Raw genomic sequence first — 25,190 nt, 5'->3', positions numbered from 1 at the left:
ATTACAGCGTGCCTTTCGTTGCTCTACCTGAACCTTAAAGAACCTTCACCTGACACCACCTGGATCTAAGCGTACATACACGCCATCCTACAGCATACCTACATATCGTATCGTATTGTACAATGGCGAGGTCCCCCGTCCCCGCCTTGCGCTCGGGCTAGTCTAGCTACGGCCAACGATTAATATGTACAGCGGTAATACGGGCACAAAACAGGCCGTATCCAAGGCACTCCAAGGCCACGCTTAGAAAACCAAGGTTTTTTTTCCCTCTCATAGCAACGTAAACCCCCTTTTTTTTTCTCCTCCTCCCCATTGTCCCCCTTCGCGATTACGACGTCTAGCTAGCTAGCTAGGCATGTATGTAGCTAGTTAGTTATCTCGCGACCGGTCCCGACGTTCAATGCCGCTCGCAAGAGCCGCCCGCTCTAGGCAGCCCGCCAACGTCGCGACACTATTATGTATGTACCTATCTATGTAGGTGCGCTATGTGCGAAGCACGCTATCCGACGTAGCTACATACATACCTACAATAGGTGAACATGGATCCCTATACAACCGACGGCCGGATTCCAAGGTCGCGAACGGGCTATTGAATTCTTGGTCCGGCGACCAAAGAGAAAAAAAAATCGTTCGGTTTGTGAGCCCGTTCGTTCGTTCGTGCGTTCGTTTCCCTACGCGATAAAAGAGGAAACGGGGAAACGAGGAAATAATATTATTACCTGCCTACATACGTACATACGTACACATCCAATGCAAGCGACAGGACCGGGCTTCCAGTATTAGCAGATTCCTACCTACCTACCTAGCTGCCCCCAGGGCTATTCTTGTTTAGCGAGCTTCCGGAGTAATATATTAAACGTGCTAATAATACGGGAAGAGGGCATTATTAGGTAAGGGTATATAGAGAGGGATCGCGATGGATTATTAGGTAGGTATTATTATTATTATTATTTTGGAATCTGGGCGCGCGTGGGCTTCTATAACGGGGAAGAGGCTCGTTCTGGATTGAAGGATTAAATTGCTCCGGGATTTGCAATGCGAATCGTCACCATGGCCACGTCGGCTCCGGTACTCGTGATATTTCCTGGCTTTTCTACCTACCTAGATAGTCTACGGCTGCCGGCAGCGAATTGCCTAGCTTGCTAAATTGACGCTTCCTGCATATTGCCATTAATACTCACTATCCTGTTGAAGCAATACCTATATTATAGAGTCATCAGCATCGGAATCAGCATCAGCATAGTATCACGATCCACATTACGTGGTAGCCATGTAAGCGCCATGAATGACTTGTTTGCTAATCGATCATGTTCATTTCCTTGCTTAATACATTGCTATATAGATGGCCTTTGTTTGTGCCTTCGGCGACCTCTTTCGTTTAAGTCTGTAACTCCTAATACAGAACCGCCTTTAGTCAACTCCTAGAACATTTGCAGTATCTACTTGGATACCTAGCTTAGGTCTCGTTAGAGTAAAGTATATACTGCATTTTCAATCTCGTCGATTGAATACCAAGCCTTGTTTTAACGACGAGGTGCATGTAGAAGTATATCGTGTGATCGTATGTTCTAAGCCTAAATGATTGCTGCGTAGACTCCTTTCTTTAGTAGGAGCAATTTATCCGACCCATTTTCTCGCGCTTCTGAACATCCTAATCCAGGGACCAAATTCTCCCCACTCTTCAAGAAGAGCAGGTGGTGCGTAGGATATGGAATCTGCCATCACTGATCGCTCAGGGTGAGGCATTAGGGCCAGGACGCGACCATCTTTGCTGCTGACACCGGCAATGCCGCCAGGACTGCCATTGGGGTTGAACGGATACTTCTCCGTCACGTTCAAGTAGTTATCGACGTACCGAATTGGAATAGATCCAGCTTCGTTAAGAGCCCGTAGAGAGTTTTGTGAAGAGAAAGATGCCCTTCCTTCGCCGTGAGAAACGACAATTGGCAATGCCGAGCCGTCCATACCATGGAGGAAAACTGAAGGGTTTGATGGATTGTCCTCGATCTTGACCATACCCAAACGTCCCTCAAACTGCTGGCTTGTATTCTCCACGAACACTGGCCAATGTTCTGTTCCAGGTATAAGCTCCTTAAGTCGTGATAACATCTGGCAACCATTACAAGCCCCAAGAGCAAATGTATCTGGTCTCTTAAAGAAATCTTCAAATTCCTTGCGAGCATTCTCGTGCATAAGAATGGACTTAGCCCAGCCTTGTCCGGCCCCAAGCACATCACCGTAGGAAAAGCCACCACAGGCAGCCAGGCCCACGAAATCTACAAGCGAGCGACCCGAAATGATGTCCGTCATCATTACATCGATAGGGTCAAAACCTGCTGCTTTGAATGCGAATGCCATTTCGGCATACCCATTGACACCTTGCTCTCGCAAAATAGCCACTCGAGGGCTCTTGCCAAAGAACCCAGTAATAGAGGCAGTCAATGGCAAAATATTATCGGATGGGTCAAAGGTGAGCTTGTAGGAGAGACCGGGGTCGGTTTGATCGATGATGGTCGAATATTCGGACTCGGCACAAGAGGGATTATCTCTCAGCTTCTGCATCTCGAATGAGGTCTTTGTCCACCACTGTTGAATCTCCTTCCTATCGAGGCTAACGAGAGGCGCTGCTCCGTAGCGAATCGTCAACGCCTGCTTTGATTTTGGCTGGACACTGCCAAATTTTCTGATCATGCCTGGTGGTGGCCCACAGGTTGCGAAGCATCTCTTGAAATTGATCTCATCAGAGGCTCGCACCTGGAACACGGCTCCTAATTCCTCGTTGAACAAAGCATCAACCATGTCTTCAACCAAGTAGGATTTGGCAATTCCATCCATCATCAAGTCAACGCCGCATCGTCCAGCGAACATCATCTCCGCTACTGTTGTAATCAACCCACCATCAGACCTGTCGTGATACGCGAGAACAATGCCACTCTGGTGTAGTTGAGCCAGCGCATCAAAGTAATCAGTGATTAAGTCAATGTCTCGTACGTCGGGTGCCTCGTCACCAACGTAGCCGAATGACTGAGCAAGGGCCGACCCGCCCATGGCTTTCTTGCCTTTTGCTAGGTCAACAAACATAAGAACAGTCTCTCCGACTTCCTCCACACGTCGAAGCTGTGGGGTCCATGTTTTTCGAATGTCGTCGACTATTGTAAATGCCGAGATAACCACTGATACGGGCGCTGTTACGCTCTTGGCCTCTTCAGACTCACGATCTTTCCAAGTTGCTTTCATTGACGTAGAATCTTTGCCAACAGGTATGCTAATTCCCAGTCTATCGGCTAGTTAGTATCTCGCATGATTATTTTAGAGCGGAATTTCGTTCTAGTGAAAACAGCCGAATATGTCGAGGAGGATATTGCAAGCGCTACAGAGAAATGGAAAAAAGGAATAATACGAGTCGGTACATACCGTGGACACATATCAAGCCCAATGGCTTCGACCGCTTCGTAAAGAGCAGCGCCTTCTCCGGGATGATTTACAGCTGCCATCCAGTTCGCGGATAGCTTGACTCGTCGTAAATCGCCCATAATATCCGCAGCAGCTATATTCATTAAACTCTCGGCAACTGCCATGCGAGCAGACGCGGCGGGAGATATTAGTGCAAGGGTAGGCTTCTCACCCATAGCCATTGCTTCACCATGCCTCGTCTTCGCTCCCATATTGAACGACGTGGCTGTCACAGCAACATCGGCTACAGGAGTTTGCCAGGGGCCTACCATTTGGTCTCGAGCGGTAAGACCGCCGACAGTTCGATCTCCAATCGTAATTAGAAAAGACTTCGATCCCACAGCTGGCATCCAGAAAACTCTCTGCAGTGCGTTTCTAACTAGTTCAGCATCGGATAATTTATCCCCAAACGCAGCCTTCAAACTGGGGACCGGATCGAACTTTGGCAGATTTGGTTTACTCGATGTCACTATGCGCTGCAACCGACGGCCTGGGGGGAATAGGGTCGACATAGGTAGGTCGATGGGTCGCGAGTATGTTTTCTCATTCGCATTTCTATCGGTCAAAATAAGCTTAGAGGGACCGCTCTCATTTTCAGATACGACAGTGCCAACATCTGAAAAACCGCAGCGTTCACGTCCTATTTTATCGGTCAATCTCAGATACCAGGCGATATGCTACAAGGATAGTTAGAACTTACTACAGATGCTCACGAACCGATTCATCCCCTCGCTATTAACTAAAAGAACGTAACGTTCCTGAGCTTCATTACACCCTATATCAATTATCAATGATAGTTAGCGATGTTCTGGTTAAGTGCGCCTAAATGTATTAAAACAAATGGAAATATTTCGAGAACACTTACAAATTTGAAGAGGACTCATACTACCATCTGCACTCTCAACTTGTCGGAGTTCGAATTTACCTCCAAACCCAGCATCTTTAACAAGCTCTGGGAGGGCGTTCGATAAACCGCCAGCACCAACATCGTGTATCATAGCCTAGAAATTTACCATTAGCAGTTATTTACTAGGTACAAATAAAGAAAATTGAAAAGCTAGAGCTATAAAGCTCGGTAGACCTAGGAGATTTGGAGCGCTTACGATAGGGTTCGAGTCCCCTAAGCCACAACATGTGTCGATAACCATTTGGGCTCGACGCTGCATCTCAGGGTTACCTCGCTGAACACTGTTGAAATCGAGATCCGCAGTCCCTTCTCCAGAAGCATTACTGGATGCCGCACCACCGCCAAGCCCAATTAGCATCGCAGGGCCACCAAGCACGATAACATGAGCACCTTCATGCACATCGGTTGGGTTTTTGATGGCGTGTCCTGGTCTAACTCTACCGAGTCCACCTGCAATCATAATCGGTTTGTGGTAGCCTCGCCATTCTGTCGCCTTTTCAGAGTTCTCGTCGCTTTTATTCGTACCGTTTGTCAACATCGTACGGAAACACCCGGTAAGTGCAGGGCGGCCAAATTCGTTATTGAAGCGAGCAGAGCCAATGGGTGCTTCTAGCATGATATCAAGACTGCTAGCGTAGTGAGCTGGGCGGCCAATATCAGTTTCCCAGGCTTGGTGGCCTGGAATAAGAAGATCGGATACCCAGAATCCGGAAAGACCAGCCTTAGTAGCAGATCCTCTTCCAACGGCGGCCTCGTCGCCTGAAAGGTTGGAAGTTAGCAATAACTCATATGGACAACAGTGATACAAGCTCAGGTGTAGTTAATGACACGAGTAATAGTAATTAGACAAAATTAAGAGCTAACTCACGGATCTCGCCACCAGATCCCGTGGCAGCTCCTGGGAAAGCTGTAAGCGATCTGAAGTTAGCATTACTACGTCCACTACAAATAATTACGATGCTTTGGTTGTTTACTTACGAGAAATAGCAGTAGGGTGGTTGTGAGTCTCAACTTTAGCCAGTATGTGCACGACTTCTCTGTTGAGTCTCCAGGATCCAGTTGTATAATCAGGAGCCCAATAATTTCCTATTTCACCCTGCATTACTGCAGCATTGTCGCTGTAGGCCGAGACAGTATAATCGGGTGTTTTTTTGTGAGTATTTCGAATCATGTCGAATAGACTCAAGTCCTTGGTTAAGCCATCAATAGTCCAGCTTGCGTTGAATTGCCTTGTGGTTTTTATTAGTATCCTCTACAAGATAGATGATACAGGCACACATAAATATCATAACTTACTTATGACGACAATGTTCTGAATTGACTTGAGCAAACATAAAGAGCTCGATGTCATTTGGCGGTCGTCCAAGCTGCATGAATTCTTGGGCTAGGTATTCCATCTCGGACTCATCTAGAGCTAGACCATGCTTGCTGTTGTATGCTTTGAGCATATCAATTGGCGTCTGGTCTGCAGAGAATATGTTGACGACCTCTAGGGGTAAGGGCTCTCGCTCTATAAACATAGACTCAAGATCTGGTTGGTTTGGAGATATGATCTCGGTCATCCGGTCATATAGCAGGTCCCTGAATGGGATTTCATCGCTGCTGAAAGGATGTTCGAATTCCAGTGTGATGGATCTTGCTCGTTCCACACGATGGATCTCATCTTTAAGACCGCAAACTTCACAGACCTTGGTTGCTTTAGAGCTCCATGGTGAGATATTCCTAGGTACAATATAATATGTACGAGTATACCCAATGTGAGTTAGAGGTGGAGGACTGGAACTATCAGGCAGTGGAAGTAATTGCTGGAGTTTGGGTTGAAGAGACTCCTTGTTTCCTCTGATATGCGCGTAATATATCCAGGAACCTAAGATGTTAGTCACTTTCGTCGACGCCGTTTGGTTGATACGATCCTTCACTTTCTGAGCTTCAGAAGAAGTGAAGCAAGATTCTCCGGTTAGAGTGATATATTCCATCTTGTCGAATGGCGACCGAGACGGCCCGGCGACACTTGAGGTTATGAGTCCTAGATAAACGCGAATGTGTCACTTGAAAGTCCTATCGAAGCACGCGTTGTAAAAGAAAATGTTCATAACGATGTGGGGTTAATGATCAATTAACTTTTTCAATGGAGGGGTCGAAAGAGATCCGACGGGACCCTGCATTTACATTAACTAATCCAACCAATCAACAACTTCGTCTGGTCCTAGCTCTTCCTGCTTTTGGTCGAATCAAGGTGTGATTAAGCGATAAGTTCGAGACATGTACCTAGGTACTTGCATTAAATGTTGTCGGGTGAGAATTTAGCCGTCTCGATAAGACTTGAGACGGTCAAGTGCCCTACGTCAATATTTGGTAAAAATATGGATACTTATTAGGCTAGCCCCTTTTTGACCAAGTGTCAGAGTGATTGAATTGATTCAAGTTCCACAAGTCGCGGTTCTTCATCTTAGACATAATTTGCGTTTTCAGATGGAAAATTTACAAGTTCTTTCTCCGAATATCCAGTTACCTTAATTAATCAAGCGATGTATTCCATGCCTTGTTAACGTTCTTAACGCGGTGGTTTTTGTGTAGAATTGGGACAATTGATTTACGCCGAATACTCGACCTTCCCTTGCTCTGCGGCGATCCCATACTCGACTTACCGTCAAGATGACCTTCCTCGCGACCTTGGCCAGCTATGCGGCCCCTATATTCTTGATTCTGTCTCCGATATTGTCCTACACAGATCAAGCGGTTGCCATGCATAGGGCAAGATCAAGTGCTGGGTTCTCTCTGGATATCCCTCTTATCATGCTTGTCGCATCGATATTCAGGTCTGCCAGCCCATCTCAATCCCAATCCAAATGGACATATATTGGGCTCGGAAATTTAGCATACTAATAGTGGCTGCTTATAGGATATTTTACTACCCAGGCGCGAAATTTGATCAGGCCCTATTAATCCAGTCGTTTTGCAACATTTTTATACAACTCATCCTTCTGAAAATTGCTCTCGACCACCGACCGCCACCATCATCGAAGGGGGGTGATGCTGCGCTTCCTTTTGCAGGCGCCCAGGATGGGTTCGGAGGGTTTCAACGACCATATAATTTCTGGCAGTGGCGCTCGCCAAAGCCGTGAGTTTTTCTTTTCTCTTTTAATAACTCTTGGCTCTGCCTAGCGGTACCCCCGACTAATTCTAAGCGTTAGTTATTGGCAATTTTTATTGTCCCTATTTATTAGTTTAACTATACTCGAGTTATTAATTGCGCCGTTCCAATCATTCTATTCCGGGTATTCCGCCTTAATAGGTTATATCGGTCTGTCTGTGGAAGCAACATTGCCCATCCCGCAGCTGGTTGCCAACTCGCGTTCTAAATCTTGCAAAGGGTTTCGTTTCTCTGTGTTGGCAAGTTGGCTGGTCGGAGACGCTATGAAGATGTTTTGGTTCTTCACGTCCACTTCCGCTATTCCATGGTCCTTCAAACTCTGTGGCATCTTCCAAGCCGGTTGCGACTTTCTCATCGGTGTCCAGTATTTGATGTACGGTGACCAGCAACCAACTATGAAGGCGCAACAGGGGTGGCCATATCCAAGCGGTAAGCCGCATTTGACCGGCTCATTCAATAGCGGGCGACAAACGCCAACCGGAAGAGGGACTCCGTTAGGCGAGAAGACGATTTAGATGAACAACTTGGAACCTCACGACTTACTCAATCTGCTCTAATCTAACGTATTAGAGGTTAGCTCTCATATAGACAAATAATGATATAATGAAGAAAGTAGTATGATTGAAAATGAAGCCTAGAATTTCGAGACCTTCGTCATCATGTCAAAGCGCCATGTAGGTCTTTTGGTCACAGCAAAACCGTTAGTTCTGCAAATGATAATAATTTGGTCACAATTATGACGGACCAATCCCACGGTTCGGGGCTTATCGGTATCGATTATATCAATCGATTATGATATAATAAGCCATAGAAAAAGCAAAAGAAGATGATGTTGAAGGTTGTTGCCCTACCTGGATGCCTGGCTTGGAAAGAACCCCCCCAAAGAACCCTTGTTAAAATATGCGGGTGGCTGGGGTGACATGACCCTCGGTGAGCCGTGCGGATTTTGTGATTTAATGTTAACAAGTACTTACGGCCTCTAATCCCTCTATGTACAATAAGCCACCAAATGCATTTTTTAGAATCTGGAGAATTTGTACCAGATAATAACAACATGCTTCATCGCCTAGATATCGATTTTGTAAGAAATAGAGGGGTAATGTGATAGAGGGGCATATGGAATTCTGAGACCATAGTTACGGCCTATCTAAGACACACGCTCGCTTGCTTGACATTGGAGGGAACATTCAACATTGGCCCAGCTACTTTCTACCCTCTTCTTAACTTAATAATAATGATTTGATCGTTTTCTCTCGTCATTGAACATTGAATACTTTAAGTCTTTCCTCGCATATGAATGAATATATTTATCATTGAGTTGAGTTGAATTGAAAGTTACTTTTAAATTCAAGACGTTACGACTTTAAGACTGTCGTTAGTCTATCTACTCCCATTGGCTAGTCAAGGTTGAGAACTCGAAGACAACACAGTCAATTAACCATAATTTTATTCCTTTATTCTAATCATCATTTGATGGTTGGATCTTTTTTATGCCGTATTATCGAGTATAAGTATCATTTCAAGATTCCACCAGAATCTAAGACGAGATCTCAAGCTCTAGAGCAACCCCCTATTTCACTGGGGCGACTAAACTGAGATACGTTCGCATCGTAGGTTAACTTTCTTTGAGAATTGTCCAAATAGTCATTAAATTGGGGATCATATATCCTATTCTTAATACCAAACATTAGACATTGATGAGACTAACTTTTGTGCAGAAATTGAGTCCAACCATAAGGAATAAGGACGGAGACCTACTTGGCTGAACAAAACCTCAAGATCGAGTCATAAAACACCAGAACAACTAGGTGCCCCAAGGACTGTCGCCGTAATAGGCACTTAGTAAGGGCATCAACTACAAGGGGTTTCAACGATCTTGTTGCCCAGCAGCATTGTCAAGCAGCAGACATCCGCTTGCAGTTGCCTAACCCTGGTTTTGCACTTTTGCACTACTGGGTCTGGACTCTCGTCTCTGGAGCTCGTTGCTAACATTGAAGCAACTGCAACACAACTTCCTCCTGTGGGAATACCTAGTATTGGAAAGTGAACGCGCATCTAGCGCGAGTCTTGAGGCAAGCACAAGACAGGTAGGAAACGATCCCCGCTTTCTACTCTCTATCTTATTCCTCGTCAACTTTGCGCACCATCCATCTGTATAAACACTCCTCACCCACCATCTACTAACCATTCTCATATTTCTTCCTTCTTCTTACACTCCTCCTACTTCTTCTGGTCTACAGCCGTGAATCTTCTTTCTACCCAAGCCGAGTCAATTTCCCTTGACTCTCATCCACCATCAGAGTGACGTCCAACACTAACTTATCAGACCTTGTGGTAGTTCGTCTTGACGAGCTCAATATCTATCTAGAATTCAACTACCTGCACGGCAAGCTACCTCAGTTTTCGATGTAGATCCATCATCACCATCAGCTCCTGCTGTTTTGCTATACTGTTTCTGTACCTTTCCCTTCAGATGTACCTTCCCCTCGACCTACATATGGACCTTATTCTCGTCACTATCCCTCGAAATAATCTCACCACTTCCATGACTCCCTCTATCATTATCTCTCAGACTACCACCCACACATTTAGAACTTGATTCCCTATGCAACTTGACAATATTTAAGATATTTCCCTAAGCAATCTCTACCTTGAACGAACCTTTCTACTTACCACCCAACTTCACACGATCCACGCCTTCGTCTTTCCTCTAGCCATCTCTGTCCCACGTTGTGCTAACATCAACAAGGCCACCTTCAGTATTTCTAGACAGTGACTGCCAGCATATTAGTCACGATGCCTGTTCCTCAGAACAAAACAAACTTCCGCACTTACGAGTCTAGTGTACGTCTGCTCGCAGCTGTGCTTGCTACAGCTAAGCCGAAGCTCAACTATGCTGGTACGTATATTCGATTTTCTTTATGACAATTCATTCGAGAATATGGCATATCCTCCCGTCACTTTCTCGTCTATTCCGCCTACCATGAACGGACTCGCTTCTTTGTTTTTATGTATCATTTTATACTTCTTGTGTCGGTTTACCTACTGCACGTCGTGTAGGAAGCATTGTCAGTCGTCGCCACGTCCCATCTACTAGCTGGCCGAGACACATAATTGTGGGCGACAATATGAACTTTGAATGAGCTTCGTATCCTGGGAGCAAACTGGGGCCGATATCTTCATGCTGCCTTCAATTATCTCAGTATCCTATTCATCCTACACCATCCTGTCCAGGCTTATAATCACAAACATCCCCTTCCACTACTATTTCTTGTAGTTTTCTTGGGCTGATGTTGTACCAGACCTCGCAGCCCATATGGGCGGAGGTGCAACCGCATCCGCCGTAGACCATCGCTTGCGTCCCGTCAAGCAACTAGCCAAGATGCAAGTTGCCTTCAAGGAAGCGAAGAAGGATCCGGGCGAGTTGCCTGTCGATACCCTAGGTAGACGCCCAAAAGCCCATTCGCCGCCGACCACCATCTATCCTACTCATGCTATTGCCCTTATAAGATCTCGCCACTACGTATTAAGCAGTCATCACAAGAGAAACAAGACGACTAACATGTCCTCGCAGAGATACAGAAGCTGTACGGCGAGTCAACGGCCGCCGGAATCGAATGGCAGTTCCGCGAGATCAAGGCGCTAGGCAGAGCACAGCAGGCGGCCGTCGACCAGGGTGAGAACCCCGCTGACCTGAAGGTCGGCCCCAGAGCCAAGGCGGGACCAACCGCCTCGACCCCAGCTACGGCCAAGAAGACTCGCGGAGGTGACACCCCCGGCTCGAAGCGCAAGCGTGCCGGCAAGGCCAAGATGTCTGACGACGACATGGATGACGAGTCGGAGTCCAACTACGACATGAAGGACGTTCACTCGGATGAAGAGTCCAAGTCTCCGGCCCCAAAACGTCGCAGCACCATCGTAGCCAAGGCCAATGCCGCGAAGGGCAGTGCCACCAAAGCCAGCACCAGCAAGGCTAGTACTTCTAAGACTGCCACTCCCAAGGATGCCACCACCCCCGCCGCAAAGAAGAATGGCAATGCTCAGAGCACCAAGAGCACCAACGGCGTTGTTCGCAACCTTTTCCCCTCAAGCAACGGCAAGAAGTCGACCGGCGGCTCCCTGTTCGGCAGCGGCGTGAAGCGTGTCGGAGCCAAGAACGACGTCCAGGTTATAGAAGACTCCGAGGACGATGAGGCTCAGAACGACAAAGCCGACCGCAAGAATCCCCAGCGCTCCTGTCGCATCAAGGAGGAGGCCCAGGATCTCGACCCGGATTTCGTCGATGGGTCCGGATTTAACGACGACGCTACCTCGTCGAACGCTCTGAGCGACCTGGGTTATCTCGACGAGCTCGACGACGGCGAGGTTTGAAGTACGCTCCTGTTCGAGCTACTCACTCCACGGAGATACGAGGACGCGCAAGGACTTACTCTACTCGGCGTTGTGGCTTCTGCTTTGCTTTGTTTCCTAATATTACTCGACGCCATCATGCGGGGTGGCTATCGCTATTAAAATGTCTCACATCGGCGGAAGGGGAGGGCCCTTAGCCGTAATCGTACCACGCCACCAAAGATCCATCAATTCCCTTTTTCCTTACACTCTCTCGTTACCGAAAAAAAGGAAAAGGTGTGGTGATAAAAGGACAATTTCACGAGACAAGAAAGACAACGAAAATGTGATTTACGGACCCGGAATGACGCGGGTTGATGACCACCTAGCTTAAAGGGTGGCGGTGGAGCAGGAAGGCGTTCGGATGGGCTACGTGAAACCGTAACATCGTCACCTAATTGCTTTTGCAAACACCAATGGGGCAAATTTCGCACAGCCCTAAGGGTTATTTATCTCTGGCTTCACTGTTCGGCTCAGGTACACTGGCAACTGGATCTTACATCCAAACCTGACGACAATTCCCCTGTTTTTTTCTTATCACCTTGCTCCAATTTTCCGGATTTCGCGACGATATTTGAGGACTTTCTTCATAAGGGTTGCAGATGGATTAGATAGTTTGTCAGCAACTCTGGCTACCGGATACTCTAGTAGATAGTCAATTTCGTGCGAAAAATGCTACCCTTGATTTCCCCCCTTATTTGATTTTCTTTCTTTTTTCTTACTAATCTTTTCTAGTCCAGTAACAACTTCCATAATGCGTCCTTGTCGACGTAGTCGTGGTGTATGATGTTGACGAGCCACGAGTCGGCCCTAGCATTATCCAATAATTTCTCGCTCTCCGAGCCCTTTCCGTAGACCTGCGCCCATTCTGCAAAAATACCGTAGGCCTCCTCGCTCCATGCCCGGAAACTGACTTCTTCTATAATAGTCGGCGTGATGATTTCTTTTCCGGGGAATACACCCCACGTCACGGCATTGGTGCTGGACTCCTGGACCTCGCCGGCTGCCACGGCACCACCTGTTAGGTCGGAAGAGACGAAGTCACCCGCGGCATTGGCCGCGTAAAAAGTCACTTGTCCTGTGACTTCCGGGCTTCGGAGCTTTTCCAGTAGGACCTTCCACTGCGCGGACGGTACGAAGAACTCGACAAACGCCTTCTGGAATACGAAACCGTGCTGGGGACCCCAGCCAAACACGGGATCAGAGGATCGGAGACCATTAACGGCAGGCTGGGAGGCGACTGTCCACCAGCCGCGTTGATTCAGCTTGATGAGGTTCGCGGTGATGGTACCGGTTTCCTCGTTGAACTCCTCCTCGCTCCAAGGGATGGCAGAGAGTTCGCCGGAAAGGTGACGTACAAAGAGGTCATTGATGTCGGAGAGCTTTGTCGGTTTGCCCCAGAGGCCGACGGCTTGCGCATTCGAGACGTGTAGGCTAGGCCCGTAGCCGTCAATCTCACCGTAAGCGGGCGAGCGGGCGTCACCCCAACGACCGTTGGGGAAGTCATCCCACGTGGCTTCGCGGCCGAGGACGCCTTCGCCTTCGGAGATGGCAAGCGTGTTCGCACGGCTGTTAATGGGCTCCGCGGGAATACTGGCTTCAGCTGATGTGGCTTCGTACTCTGGGTGTGAGACAGATCGTCCGGAGATGATGACTCTGTTGCGCGGTTCCGAGCCGACATTGGATTGCCTGCGACCTCGGGAACTGTCGCGGGGCTGTGAGAGGCGGTCGTGGTCTGAGCCGTTGACTTGGAGGGTTGGAATCCTAGAGGTAATATCTTCGACAACGGCATCTTCCTCCTCTGATATAGGGGTGCTTGGAGGTATGAGATTTGTCCTCTCGACGATGAAAGACACAGCTTTTTCGAGATTGAGGGTATAAAAGTGGAACCCTCTGGGACCAGGCGTTGTACTTGTGAGCTCCTTGACCTTGTCGACGATTTCGCAAAGGATATCCACACCAACACTCTTGACCCTCTCATCGTCCTTTTTTACCTCATCAAGTCGTGTCATTATCGCATCGGGTATCTTAGCGTGACTTAACTTCGTCGTCCTCTTGATCATCTGGTAACTCTGGATAGGCATTAATCCTGGAATGATAGGAATTGTCTTGAAGGCACCGCTCGGGTGTTCCCTGAGAGTTCGCTCAAACTTGCCGAACGCATCCGTGTCGAAGAATAGTTGCGTCATGAGGAAATCAGCACCGGCCTGAGTCTTGTCAACAAGATAGGGGAGATCATGCTCTAGGCTTTGACCTAATGGATGGCTCTCATCGGCATGTCCTTCGGGATACGTTGCGACACCGATACAGAAATAGTCGCCATGAGTCTTTCTTATATATCGGACCAAGTCAATCGCCCACGTGAACGTTTCATCTATCGCATCCTCGGGCTTTTCGTTTAAATCCTGATATTCCGCGGCTCGTGGGGGGTCACCTCTCAAGGCCAGGATGTTTCTAATACCTAATGCCTTCGCATCCTCTAGTGCCCCATCGATCAACTTCCGGCTCATATTTGTACATGTCAAATGCAGACATGTTGTCAGATTTAGTTCTCTCTGACATATCTCGGCTAGCTCGAGAGACTTGGTAGCGGTCGATCCTCCGGCACCCCATGTTACGTTTACAAATAGGGGTCGCAAAGCTCGTGCCATTCGATCAAGACGGTCGCGTAGATTCGAGAACCCCATATTGGTCTTCGGTGGGAAGAATTCGAGCGAGAAATAACTCGAGTCGGCCGGCAGAGCGGCTATCTTGTCCGTGATCTTCTCCATGACGAGTGGTCCACCCTCTGAACGCTTCTTCTATAAATTCCCAAAGACAAATAGATGTATTAGGTTGGATTGTTTCCCTTTTTATATTTCTTATATTCGTTGGGTTCTTACAACTACCGACCGGACCGGACAAACGCTCGCTGGCGAGGAACGGGGTAATTTACGGAGGGATCTGGCTCGGGGGCGAGATCGGCATGAAGTGATGCAACAGCTAAAAGCAGTAGAACCTCAATTGAGGTACAAAACTCGCTGTAGACTCAATAATAACACAAGAAATATGTAACCAACGCCTTAAAAAGGTGTTTTGTGTTTCGTATATAACACACGTGTTCGTCTTTGATGAGGGATGAAATCTTATCAGAAAAGATCTGGGCTGAAATTTTGTAGATTCAAATGACCACTGAGCAGGAAGGACTGACATCAATCGGATGTGGGGTACCTTGCATACGGACCCCGCGGTACGGTACATGGTACGGATGTACAAATGTACAAAGAGTTGCCAAGATTTACATCTGGCAGCGGCTAGGGTCAACTTCGTTACATAATGCGGTACGGAGATAGGAAGGTAGGATGACCCCTGGATGGTTGAGTCGGAATTCTTCCTAAAACCGCTTAGGGTATTCTAGGTCCTTATTGAATTTGTAATCGGCGTGCAGGGTCACCAATCTTAGGGCGAGATTCCGACATTTCCAGCATGAGATAGGGCTATCATAGGAAGCCGGAATCAGGACATAGGCAGACAGACACACACGTACGGTGTAGCTTCCAAGTTTTTGTCTTCTTCAATTCACTGAAACTTTCTTCACGATATTGTATATTTATAACATTTATACATACCTTAGTTGACTGTATCCCAACAATTGTGTACTAGGTAGCACCAATACATATCTATACATCGTATATCCGAGATACATTGCTGTTGTGTCTATCAAAGGTCAAGTATGGAAACATCAAACGAGAACGTCGCCGATATGGCGAAACCGTTAGCGAAGGACATGTCTCACCACTTTTCGGATGTCACCAAGGCGCGGGCTCCTAGTAAAATGAAGCAATTCTACAAATACTTCCAGATTCCCAATATCGGCCAATTCGCTGGCGGTGAGCCTTCCTTATCAGTCCCAGTCCCTTACCTACTTGTGTGGAAGCCCGGAAGCTAATCCGATGTCATGTCTCAGGTCTTCCGAACGCCCAACTCTTCCCTTTCGATACATTGGAAGCCCAGACTGCGAGACCGGACCGATGGACACCGTCGCCTAACTATCCCGGTGCCGACGACCTGCTATCCTGGCAATTGGCGGATACGTCCATCTCGGACCAGGCCACCGCATCCCATGTGGTAGTGCCGCACGATGCGCCTACTTCTGACCCAAGGAAGAAGATAGATCTGGCCACCGCTCTGCAATATGGTCAAGCCGACGGATACCTGCCTCTGCTTTCCTTCATCCGTCAATTCGCGCGCGACGTCCTACACCCGAATGTGCCATATGAGGGAGGACCTGAGGTTATTTCCACATGCGGCTCAACAGATGGCATGTCTAAGACATTGGAGGTCTTCACAAACATCTGGGTCGAAGGGAAGAACGATATCCGGGAGCGGCCAGGTCTGGTGACCGAAGTGTTCATGTACTCCAATGTGCTCACCCAGGCGCAACCCCGAGGTGTACAAGTTGTACCCATCGAGATGGACGAAGAAGGAATGGCTCCATATGGACCCGGTAGTCTGGAGGATGTGCTTGCGAATTGGGATCACGAAAAGGGAAAACGGCCACACTTGATGTATACCGTCACGTGAGTTCCATGCAAGTCTCAAATGCGCCTATCAGCGCTTGCTAATATTATTCCTTAGGATGGGTCACAATCCCACAAGTGGTGTTTTGTCGTTGGAGAGGAGAAAGGAACTTTACTCGATCTGCAGCAAATACGACGTCATCATCGTCGAAGATGACCCATATTGGTATCTCCAGTATCCCTCGGCCGAGATTGAAGAGGCCAAGGCGAAGAACTTACCTATCCCCGAGCCCAAGGCAGCGAATACCCTCGCCAACAAGTCCGGGTACGAGTACATAGACTCGTTAGCGCCGTCTTTCCTTAATGTCGACGTAGACGGCCGAGTCGTCCGACTCGACACCTTCTCCAAGACGATCGCGCCCGGCTGCCGCATGGGGTGGATCACGACAACCCCAGCGATCGCCGAGCGGCTCCTCCGCGTCAGCGAATCAGGCACACAGCAGCCGTCCGGGTTCGCGCAAGTTGTTATCGCGGAGATGATAATGGGCCCGCAACCCGAAGCCTTGGCCGCTCTCGCAGCGAAGCAGACGAAGAAAGAGCAGTTGAACTTCAGTGGGTGGAAGATGGACGGGTGGGTGCGGTGGCTAGCGGGGCTACGGGGCCAGTACGAGCGACGAATGAACCGCATGTGCCGAATCCTAGAAGAGAACGCGTACCAGCTGAAGCAATCAACACCAACGCGGGAATCCGACGCAGACTGGGGCGTGATCACCAAAACACGCCTCTACGACTTCCGCTGGCCGCGCGGTGGCATGTTCCTCTGGTTGCACCTGCGCTTCGAGACGCACCCGCTGTGGAAAGCAGCCGGCACCCGCGGCGGCAACGTCATCGACGGCGTCGCCCTCTCCACGGCCCTCATGGCCTTCCTCACCCGCAAGCCCTTCCTCGTCCTCATCAGCCCCGGTCTCCTCTACAGCGCCACCCCCGAAATCCGCGAAAAGCGCGCCTGGGCTTACTTCCGCATCTGCTTCGCTGCCGAGGCCGAGGACAAGATAGACGCTTGCTCGCTACGCTTCAGCGAGGGTGTGCAGAAGTTCTGGAGGGTTAAGAATGTTAAGGAGATCGAGGCTATTCTTGACGAGATCAACCTTGCGAGTACCCGGGATGAGGAGGAGGGGTTGGTGGATATGGGGAGTTGGATGGGGTGTTAACGAGTATGTTAAAAGTCGGTGGGCGAGGGTTTCGCGATAACGTGGCGGATATACGCCGGTTTTATATATCTCCATGGTCGGGATAAGGGGGGCGAGTGTTAGAGTTGTTGGAGTTGATAGCGTTCGGGATAAAGATGTTGGAGTTTTTTTTTAACTTTTTTTTGAGGATGCTGTGTATAGGTACATACCTAGGTACCTACCGACCCATCTAGGTGCACATACACATATACATATATGAGTTATACGTTTTTTTTCTTCACGTATACAGTTTTTTTATCCCGGTTTATAGAATGAATCAGAGTCACGTCTTCACGTCTATATTTAGTCGTCTTGGTCATCGCATTCATAAAGAGCCGAGTTCCGATGATGTAAGCATGGAGATCGTTAACTTGACCAATGAGTTGTTGAGAGATGACGATGGCTTCATGAATTTGTGCTAGTTTTCATACTAGGGGCTACGGAAACAGGGGTTGATCGTCAGGTGTGGATCTTTGAGGGGAATGAATGGTAAGATTTTACGATCGACGTTGTTCATAAGATTGCCGTTCTCGAGCTCTGGTAGAATGTTTAAATATCTACGGCCTACTACGATTCTGGTTCCACTTTCAAAAAAAAAACATTGTCTCTTGGGTTTGGGCCATAGTCAACCTAGAGAACCACGTAGCAATAACATAAATACATACCTTGTAAATTAAGAGTGTAAAGAGTCATTAAGGTCTACGGCTTGCAAATTTACAAAATGTTAAGCTATTTCACTGGTCACTTTTCGACGAAGTAATGATAAACCATGGATTATCCTTTAGGCGGGAAAATCTGGCGTCAGAATGAGAATGTCCATTGATTCATAAGACCCTATGATCCATTACGCCGTGATATAACAACCGATGCACCCATTTCCCCCCTGCTAGACTACGCTGCTCACCAAGCTAGTCTAATCCTCACGCAATACCTCCAGGAAGGACTTCGGGGCCTTAGGAGGCTTGCCATCGGCTGCCTTCTGCTGGCCGAGCTTGTCCTTTACGAATGTGGAGTGGTAAGGGTTGAAGCGCAGCATGACCTGCTTGTTGCGTAGAGGGTTCTTCTGAACACCAGCACGCTTGGTTAGGGGACCACCCTTGGGAGCCTCAAGGACACTCTGGATTTCGGAGCTGTTGATTAGACGGCTCAAGTCGGCCTGGGCAACCAGGTTGGAGGGCAGAAGGAAGTCCTTCTTCAACTCAGAAGGCTTGGTGGTGGTACCGTAGATCTTGTCAAGAGCCTTGAAAGCTGCCGAGGTCCAGACGATGAATCGGCCGAGATGACCACCAGGGGCAAGCTGGAGAAGGTTAAGGGCGAAGACAGAGCAAGTCTCAACACCGGGAAGGTTGCGGGTTCCGGTAACGAGCTCCTTGCCATCGACCTCGGGGTCGTAGATGACCAGAGGTCCACGTCGCTGGCGGTGGCGGCGGCCTCTTAGCTTACCCTTACCAGCACGGAGCTTCTTCGATTTCTTGGCCTTCTCGATATCGGCAGCGGCGCCAACAGCGCTCAGGATAGCGAGAGCACCGGCAGTCTTAGCGGCAGCACCACCCTCGAAAGCGGCGGAGTCAATGACGAGAGGAACCTCGGGAACGGAGGAAACTTGGTGACCACGGGCGAGCAATAGAGGGGGAACGGCGGAAGCGGCAAGGGCAGAGGCAGTAGCGAATCGCCTTTTCAAGACATTAATTTACCAATTCAAGATCTACCGGACACGTTTGAACTCACTTCTGGCCCTGGTTGACCTTGATGTGCCACTTTCTCCAGATCTTGGTAGGGGCGAACATGCGACCGGAACGGCACATGTTACCGAAGGCGGCCTGACCAGCACGGTGAGTACCACCACCCGAGACACGGGGAATACGGGCAACAGCACGACCTAGGCAAGACCATTAGCAATTGCACGGTCGGGCCTTATCTACGCCAAAATGATGCGATTATTACTGACCAGTTCCCCAAGATTCAGCTGAGGTCTGATGACCAGCCTTCTCGCTCACGGCATACGGCTGTCGCTTGTTCTTGGCAATTCCAGTGTGGACTTGCTGGACGATATCGGGTCGAATGGGGGAGGCGAATACGGCGGGAATGGGATGGGTAGCTCCCGAGGGAGTACCATCCTTGCTGATGATGGTGACAGTCGGTCTTGAGGCCATCGTGAAGGTCGTAAATCTAGGATGAGGATGTTAGTCAATTAAGAATAAGAAGAATGTAGAGGTTAATGCTAAATAGGGATTATAATATGATAATAGTAAATGGTGCGATTCGATCTTCGCATACGTACCTTACCTTGACGCTTGGTGGTTGATGGTCTCAAGAATAAATTTGGTGATGTTGAACGTTAGAAAATCAAAACTTCCACCAGTAAATTAATTTTCTTTGTGGGTTTGCGCGAGGGCTAAGCGAATTTTGAAGACCCCGCTTTTGTGGTCGATTCTATAACATGCATTTAAACGACAGTTGAGCTCGAAATTGTACTTATCGATAAAAATATTTTTAAGACCATATCCATTTGAACAGGCGTGAACACGATGTCTGTCTATATTGATATAAATTCTAAAAAGGTTGTGCACCTACAGATATGCATACGTGGTTATAATACTATTTCAAGTTGTTTCAATTCATAGTATCAAGTAGTCAAATGAAGATTTCTTAGAACGTTAATCAAAGTTACCCATATCCATCCACACACAGAGAAGTAAAAAAAAAAAAAAAAAAAAAAAAAAAGAATATGGATAACTTCACGTCAGCATGAGAAGTCTACAAAAATGAAAGCTCCGAATCGGGGAATCGAACCCCGGGCTTGACGGATCATATGCTATGAGAGCGTCAAATGTTAGCCACTACACCAATTCGGATTCAAACCATGAATCTGATCGTCTGAGCTTGATGTGGGGATGCGGGAAATTATTGTGTCCTGTATACCAGACACTCGTCATGCGTATTTTGATTGGTTTGCTCATATAATGCATCCTGCCAGGTGGCGTGGGGTTTGGTCGGTAAAACTACGGGTTACGAAAGAATACGTCACATCCTCCAGGGCTCTTCTTAATCTTCTATTGCAGCTCAACAATTTACGTTTTCCCTCTCATTCCTGGAACCTTATCAACTTACAACTGTTTCGGAGCGTTGCCTTTATTATTGATGTATCAGTGAGATTTATTAGGTCTATTATGCGTCCCAATCAAATGAATACTTTTTTCTGTTACATATCACGAGCCCCTACGTATTCGAGCTTTGTAAAAGTCGCAATGGCATTTGTTCGCTAAAATTGTTTGTGCTGTCAGAATGGGAGGCGCTAGGACAGGACAGGAAGTTGTATGGCTGAAATCGCGCCGAATTGAAGCTTCTTCCCGTCAGTGAGATTCTAGATCTTTACGGGGAAAGAGCTCCAGGGTCTTAAGCTCGACTTTGCAAATCACCCCTGACACGACCGGGCATCTGATCAATCATCGATCTTGGAATTGGTCCACTCAACGCACGTGTCGATGGTACATGCACGATTGAACTTTTAGGACTGCTGAACGTTGAAGCAGAAATTTTCGCTTTTCATATTCGATAGCGTCTCACACTAGAGCAAACAGTACCTATACGCTGTACAACAAATATGTACCTAACGGCCGTTCTCACAGGGCTAAATCTGAAAGTTTTAGAACCCGCCACCTTGCCGTTAAGTACCGCGATAAGGCAAAGCTCCCGGGTCGAGTCCCTGTCCTTGGGTCTTGGACCCGACAACTTGGATGTACATAAGGGTTATGCTCATGGATGTTGACCTAAGGAAATGGGATATTACAAGAATCTACCGCTGCAACAGCATCGCATATAGATGATGGAAGACAATTCCGAACACCTCGATTCCTTATATTCTTCGAAACATTTTCTTTTCAGCCAGCCTCCTGGCGTCCTGTACGGTTGGCCCCTCGTTGGCGCTTCGCTTATCGGACTATTGACTTTAAACCTTCAGCTCAGGCGCGAACAACAAATCTGGGAAGGTCGATGCACTACAAACGAAAGTATGGTAGGTAAGCATGTTGTGCTTATGCTTTGTGGATGACTCCTTTTAGCTATTCGATTAACTTACGACTTGATGTTTCCGCAAGAGGCTGGCTATTGACCAATCCGCTTTCGAGCGTTACCCTAGGTAGTATTGCATTGCGGCGAGGTCTCGTATTAAACCGTTGCAAGGGGCTCTGCAGCTACCGCGTCTGGGCGGCTCGTTGTCCTATCTCGCAAAAAATTGTCGAAAGATTGTCAGGAACGGGGTGGTAGTAAATGGTCGTAGCAAGCGAGCCAAGCCAATGTGTAGGTCTGCATATCTCTTATCGTATTTACTCGTTGGCCTATGAATAGGTATGTATATCCTGATTTATTTTCCTATGTTAAATTATTACGTTGGTCTCTTTCGACGGCGTTGTTATCCTAATAAACCTTCGTGGCCAAGAAAGCCGTTTCTTGGTTCCATGTTTGGTCAATTATCCCTTAATTTTTAATATCGATTAATACCGTCCGCCACGATGTCTTGGAGTATGCTGTTTTGGGGCGCCTTACTATCCCTCGGTACACTCGCGACGGCTGATCCGACTTGGCCCTCCCCCAATGACGAGCTCGAAGAAATCATGTACCAAGTCAAGGGCTATAGGGCCAGAGATTTTGGTGGAACCGTCATTCCTTGTTCAAACGAAGCTTCTGGGCCTGGTCGACAAAATGCTGCAGAATGGTTACGGGCAGCTTTCCATGATATGGCCACTTCCACGTATTTAGGTGGTGTGCGTGCTGGCGGGTTGGATGGCTCTTTACAGTACGAGTTGACAAGTTCGGACAACCTTGGCCCGGGCTTCAACACGACTCTGAAGTTTATGGCAGACTACTACACAAGTCGATCAGGTGTAGCGGATCTCATAGCTTTGGGTGTATATTATGCCGTTAGATCTTGTGGCGGCCCCGTGGTACCTGTTACTGGTGGCCGGGTTGATGCTCTAGCCGGCGGTCCAATAGGGGTTCCATTACCCCAGAACACTGCCTTCACTTTCGAACAACAGTTTCTTCGAATGGGATTTGACAAGACTGAGATGATTCAAGTTACTGCTTGTGGTCATTCCATTGGTGGTGTTCACGAGAACGAATTCCCTGAGATAGTCCCTGTTGGGTCTACGTCAAACGGGGAAGTTCCCCTGGATTCGACCGTTGCAGTCTTTGACAATAAAGTCGTTACCGAATATATCGCCGGCAATACGACTAATCCTATGGTGGTTGGCCCGTCGATTAAGGCTACTAGAAACTCGGATTTCAAAGTCTTCAACTATGATGGGAATGTAACAATCAACGCGATGGCGGGCGCCACAGATTTCAATACTATATGTGCTACTGTTCTTCAAAAGTTGATTGATACAGTGCCTGACGGCGTTGTTCTATCGGACCCTATTCAACCATATTCCGTCAAGCCAGTCGACATGCAATTGTCACTTAACTCTGGTGCATCAACAATGCAATTGAATGGATTCATTCGCGTCCGAACAACTGATTTAGCAGGAGATAGTGTCTCTAGCCTGACCTTAAACTACAAAGATCGAAGCGGCGGCAACAACTGCGGGAACACGAATTGCGCATATACGACAACTCTCTTGGGGGCGACTCAAGGATTTGATGACCAATTTGTTGTAAGTACACGGATCCATGTGTAGTTACGTACGGCACTCAAATCTAACATGTTCAAGTGGTTCCCTATAGATACCGCCATCTCAACTTCTACGGGTATTTCGTCTTTCACCTTGAGCCTTACAATGGCTAGTGGAACGACTAAAACCTTTGACAACAATGGGAATTCGTACCCTATTCAAGATGCAATCTTGATTCAAAAGCCTCAGAGTTGCCTCCTTTCCGGCACTCTTACCGTCACAGCAGCTGTTAATTACTCCTAATGCTCGGCTAGGGTTAACTGCTAATATGCTTTTTAGGTTCGCAACGACCGAAAATCTCTTCCCGTTAACACGTTCATTTCGTATAAGACCCCGACAGGGAATCCTAATCGCCCAGTTCCCACACTTAAAAACGCTACGGTAACTATGGCAGAAGGGAATTGTGTAGGTGCTTATACCTTTTATACGGCAAACTACACTGGTCTTGGCGATCTTGCGTATGCGTCCAAGATCGATGTCATCAGTGGGAGTGGTACTTCGGCACTTGCAGACGACTTTAATGCTGCAAGTGGCTTAGGAGGCACTTGTCAGGCTTTCCAAAACCCACCACCATCGTCCGCGTGCACTACAGGACAAATCTCGACATCCTCTGGAACGTCAACCACCTCATCCTCGGGAACTTCTTCATCGACTATTTCAATTAGCACCGCGTCGACTTCTTCATCTACACTCTCAAGTTCTTCATCTACCACAGTGAGTAGCACAAGCACTTCTTCTACGGCACCAACGGAGACGTTGCATCACAGGCAAACTATTGGAGAGTATTTGCTTGTAGGATGCCAGAAAGAATCAACCGTAGGGGGAACTCGAGCTCTAGGAAGCGCTGCATTCGCTTATGATAGCATGACTTTAGAAGATTGTATGAACAACTGTACTGGATACGTTTATTGGGGGACAGAGTATGGTCGTGAATGTAAGTTTCCAAAAGTCCGTGCGCTTGTTAACGGTTGACTAACATCTCGTGCAGGCTACTGCGGCGATTCGCTTCATTCCACAAGCGAAGAAGCGCCCGTGACCGATTGCAACATGGTCTGTGGCGGAGATTCTACCGAATACTGCGGAGATAGCAATAGGTTAGAACTGTACAGTACTACAGCCAGCCAACCGACTCCAACTGCCACATTAGCGCCTAAACCAACTGTATCATCGTACACCCGGGTCGGCTGCTATACCGAGCTTCCAAACGGCCGAGCCTTAACCGGCGCGGCTTACGCGGACGATGCTATGACCCTAGAAATGTGTGCATCGAACTGTGCCGGTTTCACATACTGGGGGGCCGAGTACGGACGTGAATGCTACTGTGGCAATACGTTAGATAGTGGCAGCACGGTTGCCCCTGATGCCGATTGTCAAGCGATGGTATGCAGTGGGAATCGCTACGAGTACTGCGGAGCTTCGCTTAGGCTTGAGCTTTACCAACTAGTTGCTGTCTCTTCGGCGTCTACCCCAACGGTCACGGCAAACCCGAGGATATAGTCCTTAGCTTTTCTCTGTATTGAATATCCACGAGAGGTTATGAGGAAACTTTTAATGACGTTAAGACTGATGACGACTAGAGATGGTTATTTCGCATGCATATGAGCGATATTATATACTGGGTACCTAGACACGCATTGTAGGGTTTAATAGGTAGATTACTAGGTAGATGAACTTGGATTAATAGGGAAACAATATCTATCAGTGACTGAGGCTAATATGTATACGCCATCATTATAGAAATGGTTTGAATGAGTAATATAATTAACGTGTAGCCAGCACTGGTAAGTACATTCGATTTCCTAGGGGGTTGCTACTTCTCATCCATAATGCACTCGGATGGGCACCTGTAATGAGTTGTTCAGGTACTAGGTTAGGCGGTGGGTAGGT

General features: G+C 47.9%; 7 protein-coding genes and 1 non-coding gene across 8 annotated transcripts; 4 read left to right on the top strand and 4 right to left on the bottom strand.

The window, feature by feature from the left end:
* Window positions 1–1,292: 1,292 nt before the first annotated feature.
* Window positions 1,293–6,415, bottom strand: GGS22DRAFT_23904 (phosphoribosylformylglycinamidin). The gene is made up of 8 exons (XM_047966579.1): window positions 5,657–6,415; window positions 5,339–5,589; window positions 5,229–5,267; window positions 4,557–5,119; window positions 4,319–4,454; window positions 4,154–4,228; window positions 3,415–4,093; window positions 1,293–3,277 (listed from the first exon to the last, which is right to left on the bottom strand). The coding sequence occupies exons 1-8, from the start codon at window positions 6,334–6,336 to the stop codon at window positions 1,618–1,620; spliced, it is 4,083 nt and encodes a 1,360-aa protein (XP_047818325.1). The 5' UTR covers window positions 6,337–6,415; the 3' UTR covers window positions 1,293–1,617.
* A 317-nt stretch (window positions 6,416–6,732) lies between these two features.
* GGS22DRAFT_165733 (uncharacterized protein) lies at window positions 6,733–8,159 on the top strand. Its single transcript, XM_047961740.1, has 3 exons — window positions 6,733–7,179; window positions 7,263–7,481; window positions 7,555–8,159. Exons 1-3 carry the CDS (start codon window positions 7,016–7,018, stop codon window positions 8,027–8,029), a joined length of 858 nt encoding a protein of 285 aa, XP_047818324.1. The 5' UTR covers window positions 6,733–7,015; the 3' UTR covers window positions 8,030–8,159.
* A 1,900-nt stretch (window positions 8,160–10,059) lies between these two features.
* On the top strand, window positions 10,060–12,260 carry GGS22DRAFT_23895 (uncharacterized protein). The gene is made up of 3 exons (XM_047966578.1): window positions 10,060–10,413; window positions 10,817–10,957; window positions 11,089–12,260. The coding sequence occupies exons 1-3, from the start codon at window positions 10,311–10,313 to the stop codon at window positions 11,883–11,885; spliced, it is 1,041 nt and encodes a 346-aa protein (XP_047818323.1). The 5' UTR covers window positions 10,060–10,310; the 3' UTR covers window positions 11,886–12,260.
* GGS22DRAFT_23887 (MTHFR-domain-containing protein) lies at window positions 12,261–14,780 on the bottom strand. Its single transcript, XM_047966577.1, has one exon. The coding sequence runs from the start codon at window positions 14,672–14,674 to the stop codon at window positions 12,635–12,637; it is 2,040 nt and encodes a 679-aa protein (XP_047818322.1). The 5' UTR covers window positions 14,675–14,780; the 3' UTR covers window positions 12,261–12,634.
* Window positions 14,781–15,216: 436 nt separating this feature from the next.
* On the top strand, window positions 15,217–17,926 carry GGS22DRAFT_165724 (aromatic amino acid aminotransferase). Its single transcript, XM_047961739.1, has 3 exons — window positions 15,217–15,772; window positions 15,850–16,462; window positions 16,521–17,926. Exons 1-3 carry the CDS (start codon window positions 15,616–15,618, stop codon window positions 17,611–17,613), a joined length of 1,863 nt encoding a protein of 620 aa, XP_047818321.1. The 5' UTR covers window positions 15,217–15,615; the 3' UTR covers window positions 17,614–17,926.
* Window positions 17,927–18,316: 390 nt separating this feature from the next.
* GGS22DRAFT_23858 (60S ribosomal protein L4-A) lies at window positions 18,317–19,986 on the bottom strand. Its single transcript, XM_047966576.1, has 4 exons — window positions 19,913–19,986; window positions 19,580–19,800; window positions 19,360–19,510; window positions 18,317–19,304 (listed from the first exon to the last, which is right to left on the bottom strand). Exons 2-4 carry the CDS (start codon window positions 19,782–19,784, stop codon window positions 18,545–18,547), a joined length of 1,116 nt encoding a protein of 371 aa, XP_047818320.1. The 5' UTR covers window positions 19,785–19,800; window positions 19,913–19,986; the 3' UTR covers window positions 18,317–18,544.
* Window positions 19,987–20,403: 417 nt separating this feature from the next.
* GGS22DRAFT_t80 lies at window positions 20,404–20,486 on the bottom strand. Its single transcript has one exon. It is a non-coding gene; the product is annotated as a tRNA-Glu (tRNA).
* A 1,426-nt stretch (window positions 20,487–21,912) lies between these two features.
* GGS22DRAFT_23829 (heme peroxidase) lies at window positions 21,913–24,838 on the top strand. The gene is made up of 4 exons (XM_047966575.1): window positions 21,913–23,285; window positions 23,343–23,531; window positions 23,583–24,237; window positions 24,292–24,838. Exons 1-4 carry the CDS (start codon window positions 22,143–22,145, stop codon window positions 24,798–24,800), a joined length of 2,496 nt encoding a protein of 831 aa, XP_047818319.1. The 5' UTR covers window positions 21,913–22,142; the 3' UTR covers window positions 24,801–24,838.
* Window positions 24,839–25,190: the final 352 nt, after the last annotated feature.

Source organism: Annulohypoxylon maeteangense (assembly GCF_022496945.1).
Source record: "Annulohypoxylon maeteangense strain CBS 123835 unplaced genomic scaffold GGS22scaffold_10, whole genome shotgun sequence".
Taxonomy (NCBI): Eukaryota; Fungi; Ascomycota; class Sordariomycetes; order Xylariales; family Hypoxylaceae; genus Annulohypoxylon; species Annulohypoxylon maeteangense.
This window is presented reverse-complemented; position numbering and strand designations above follow the sequence as displayed.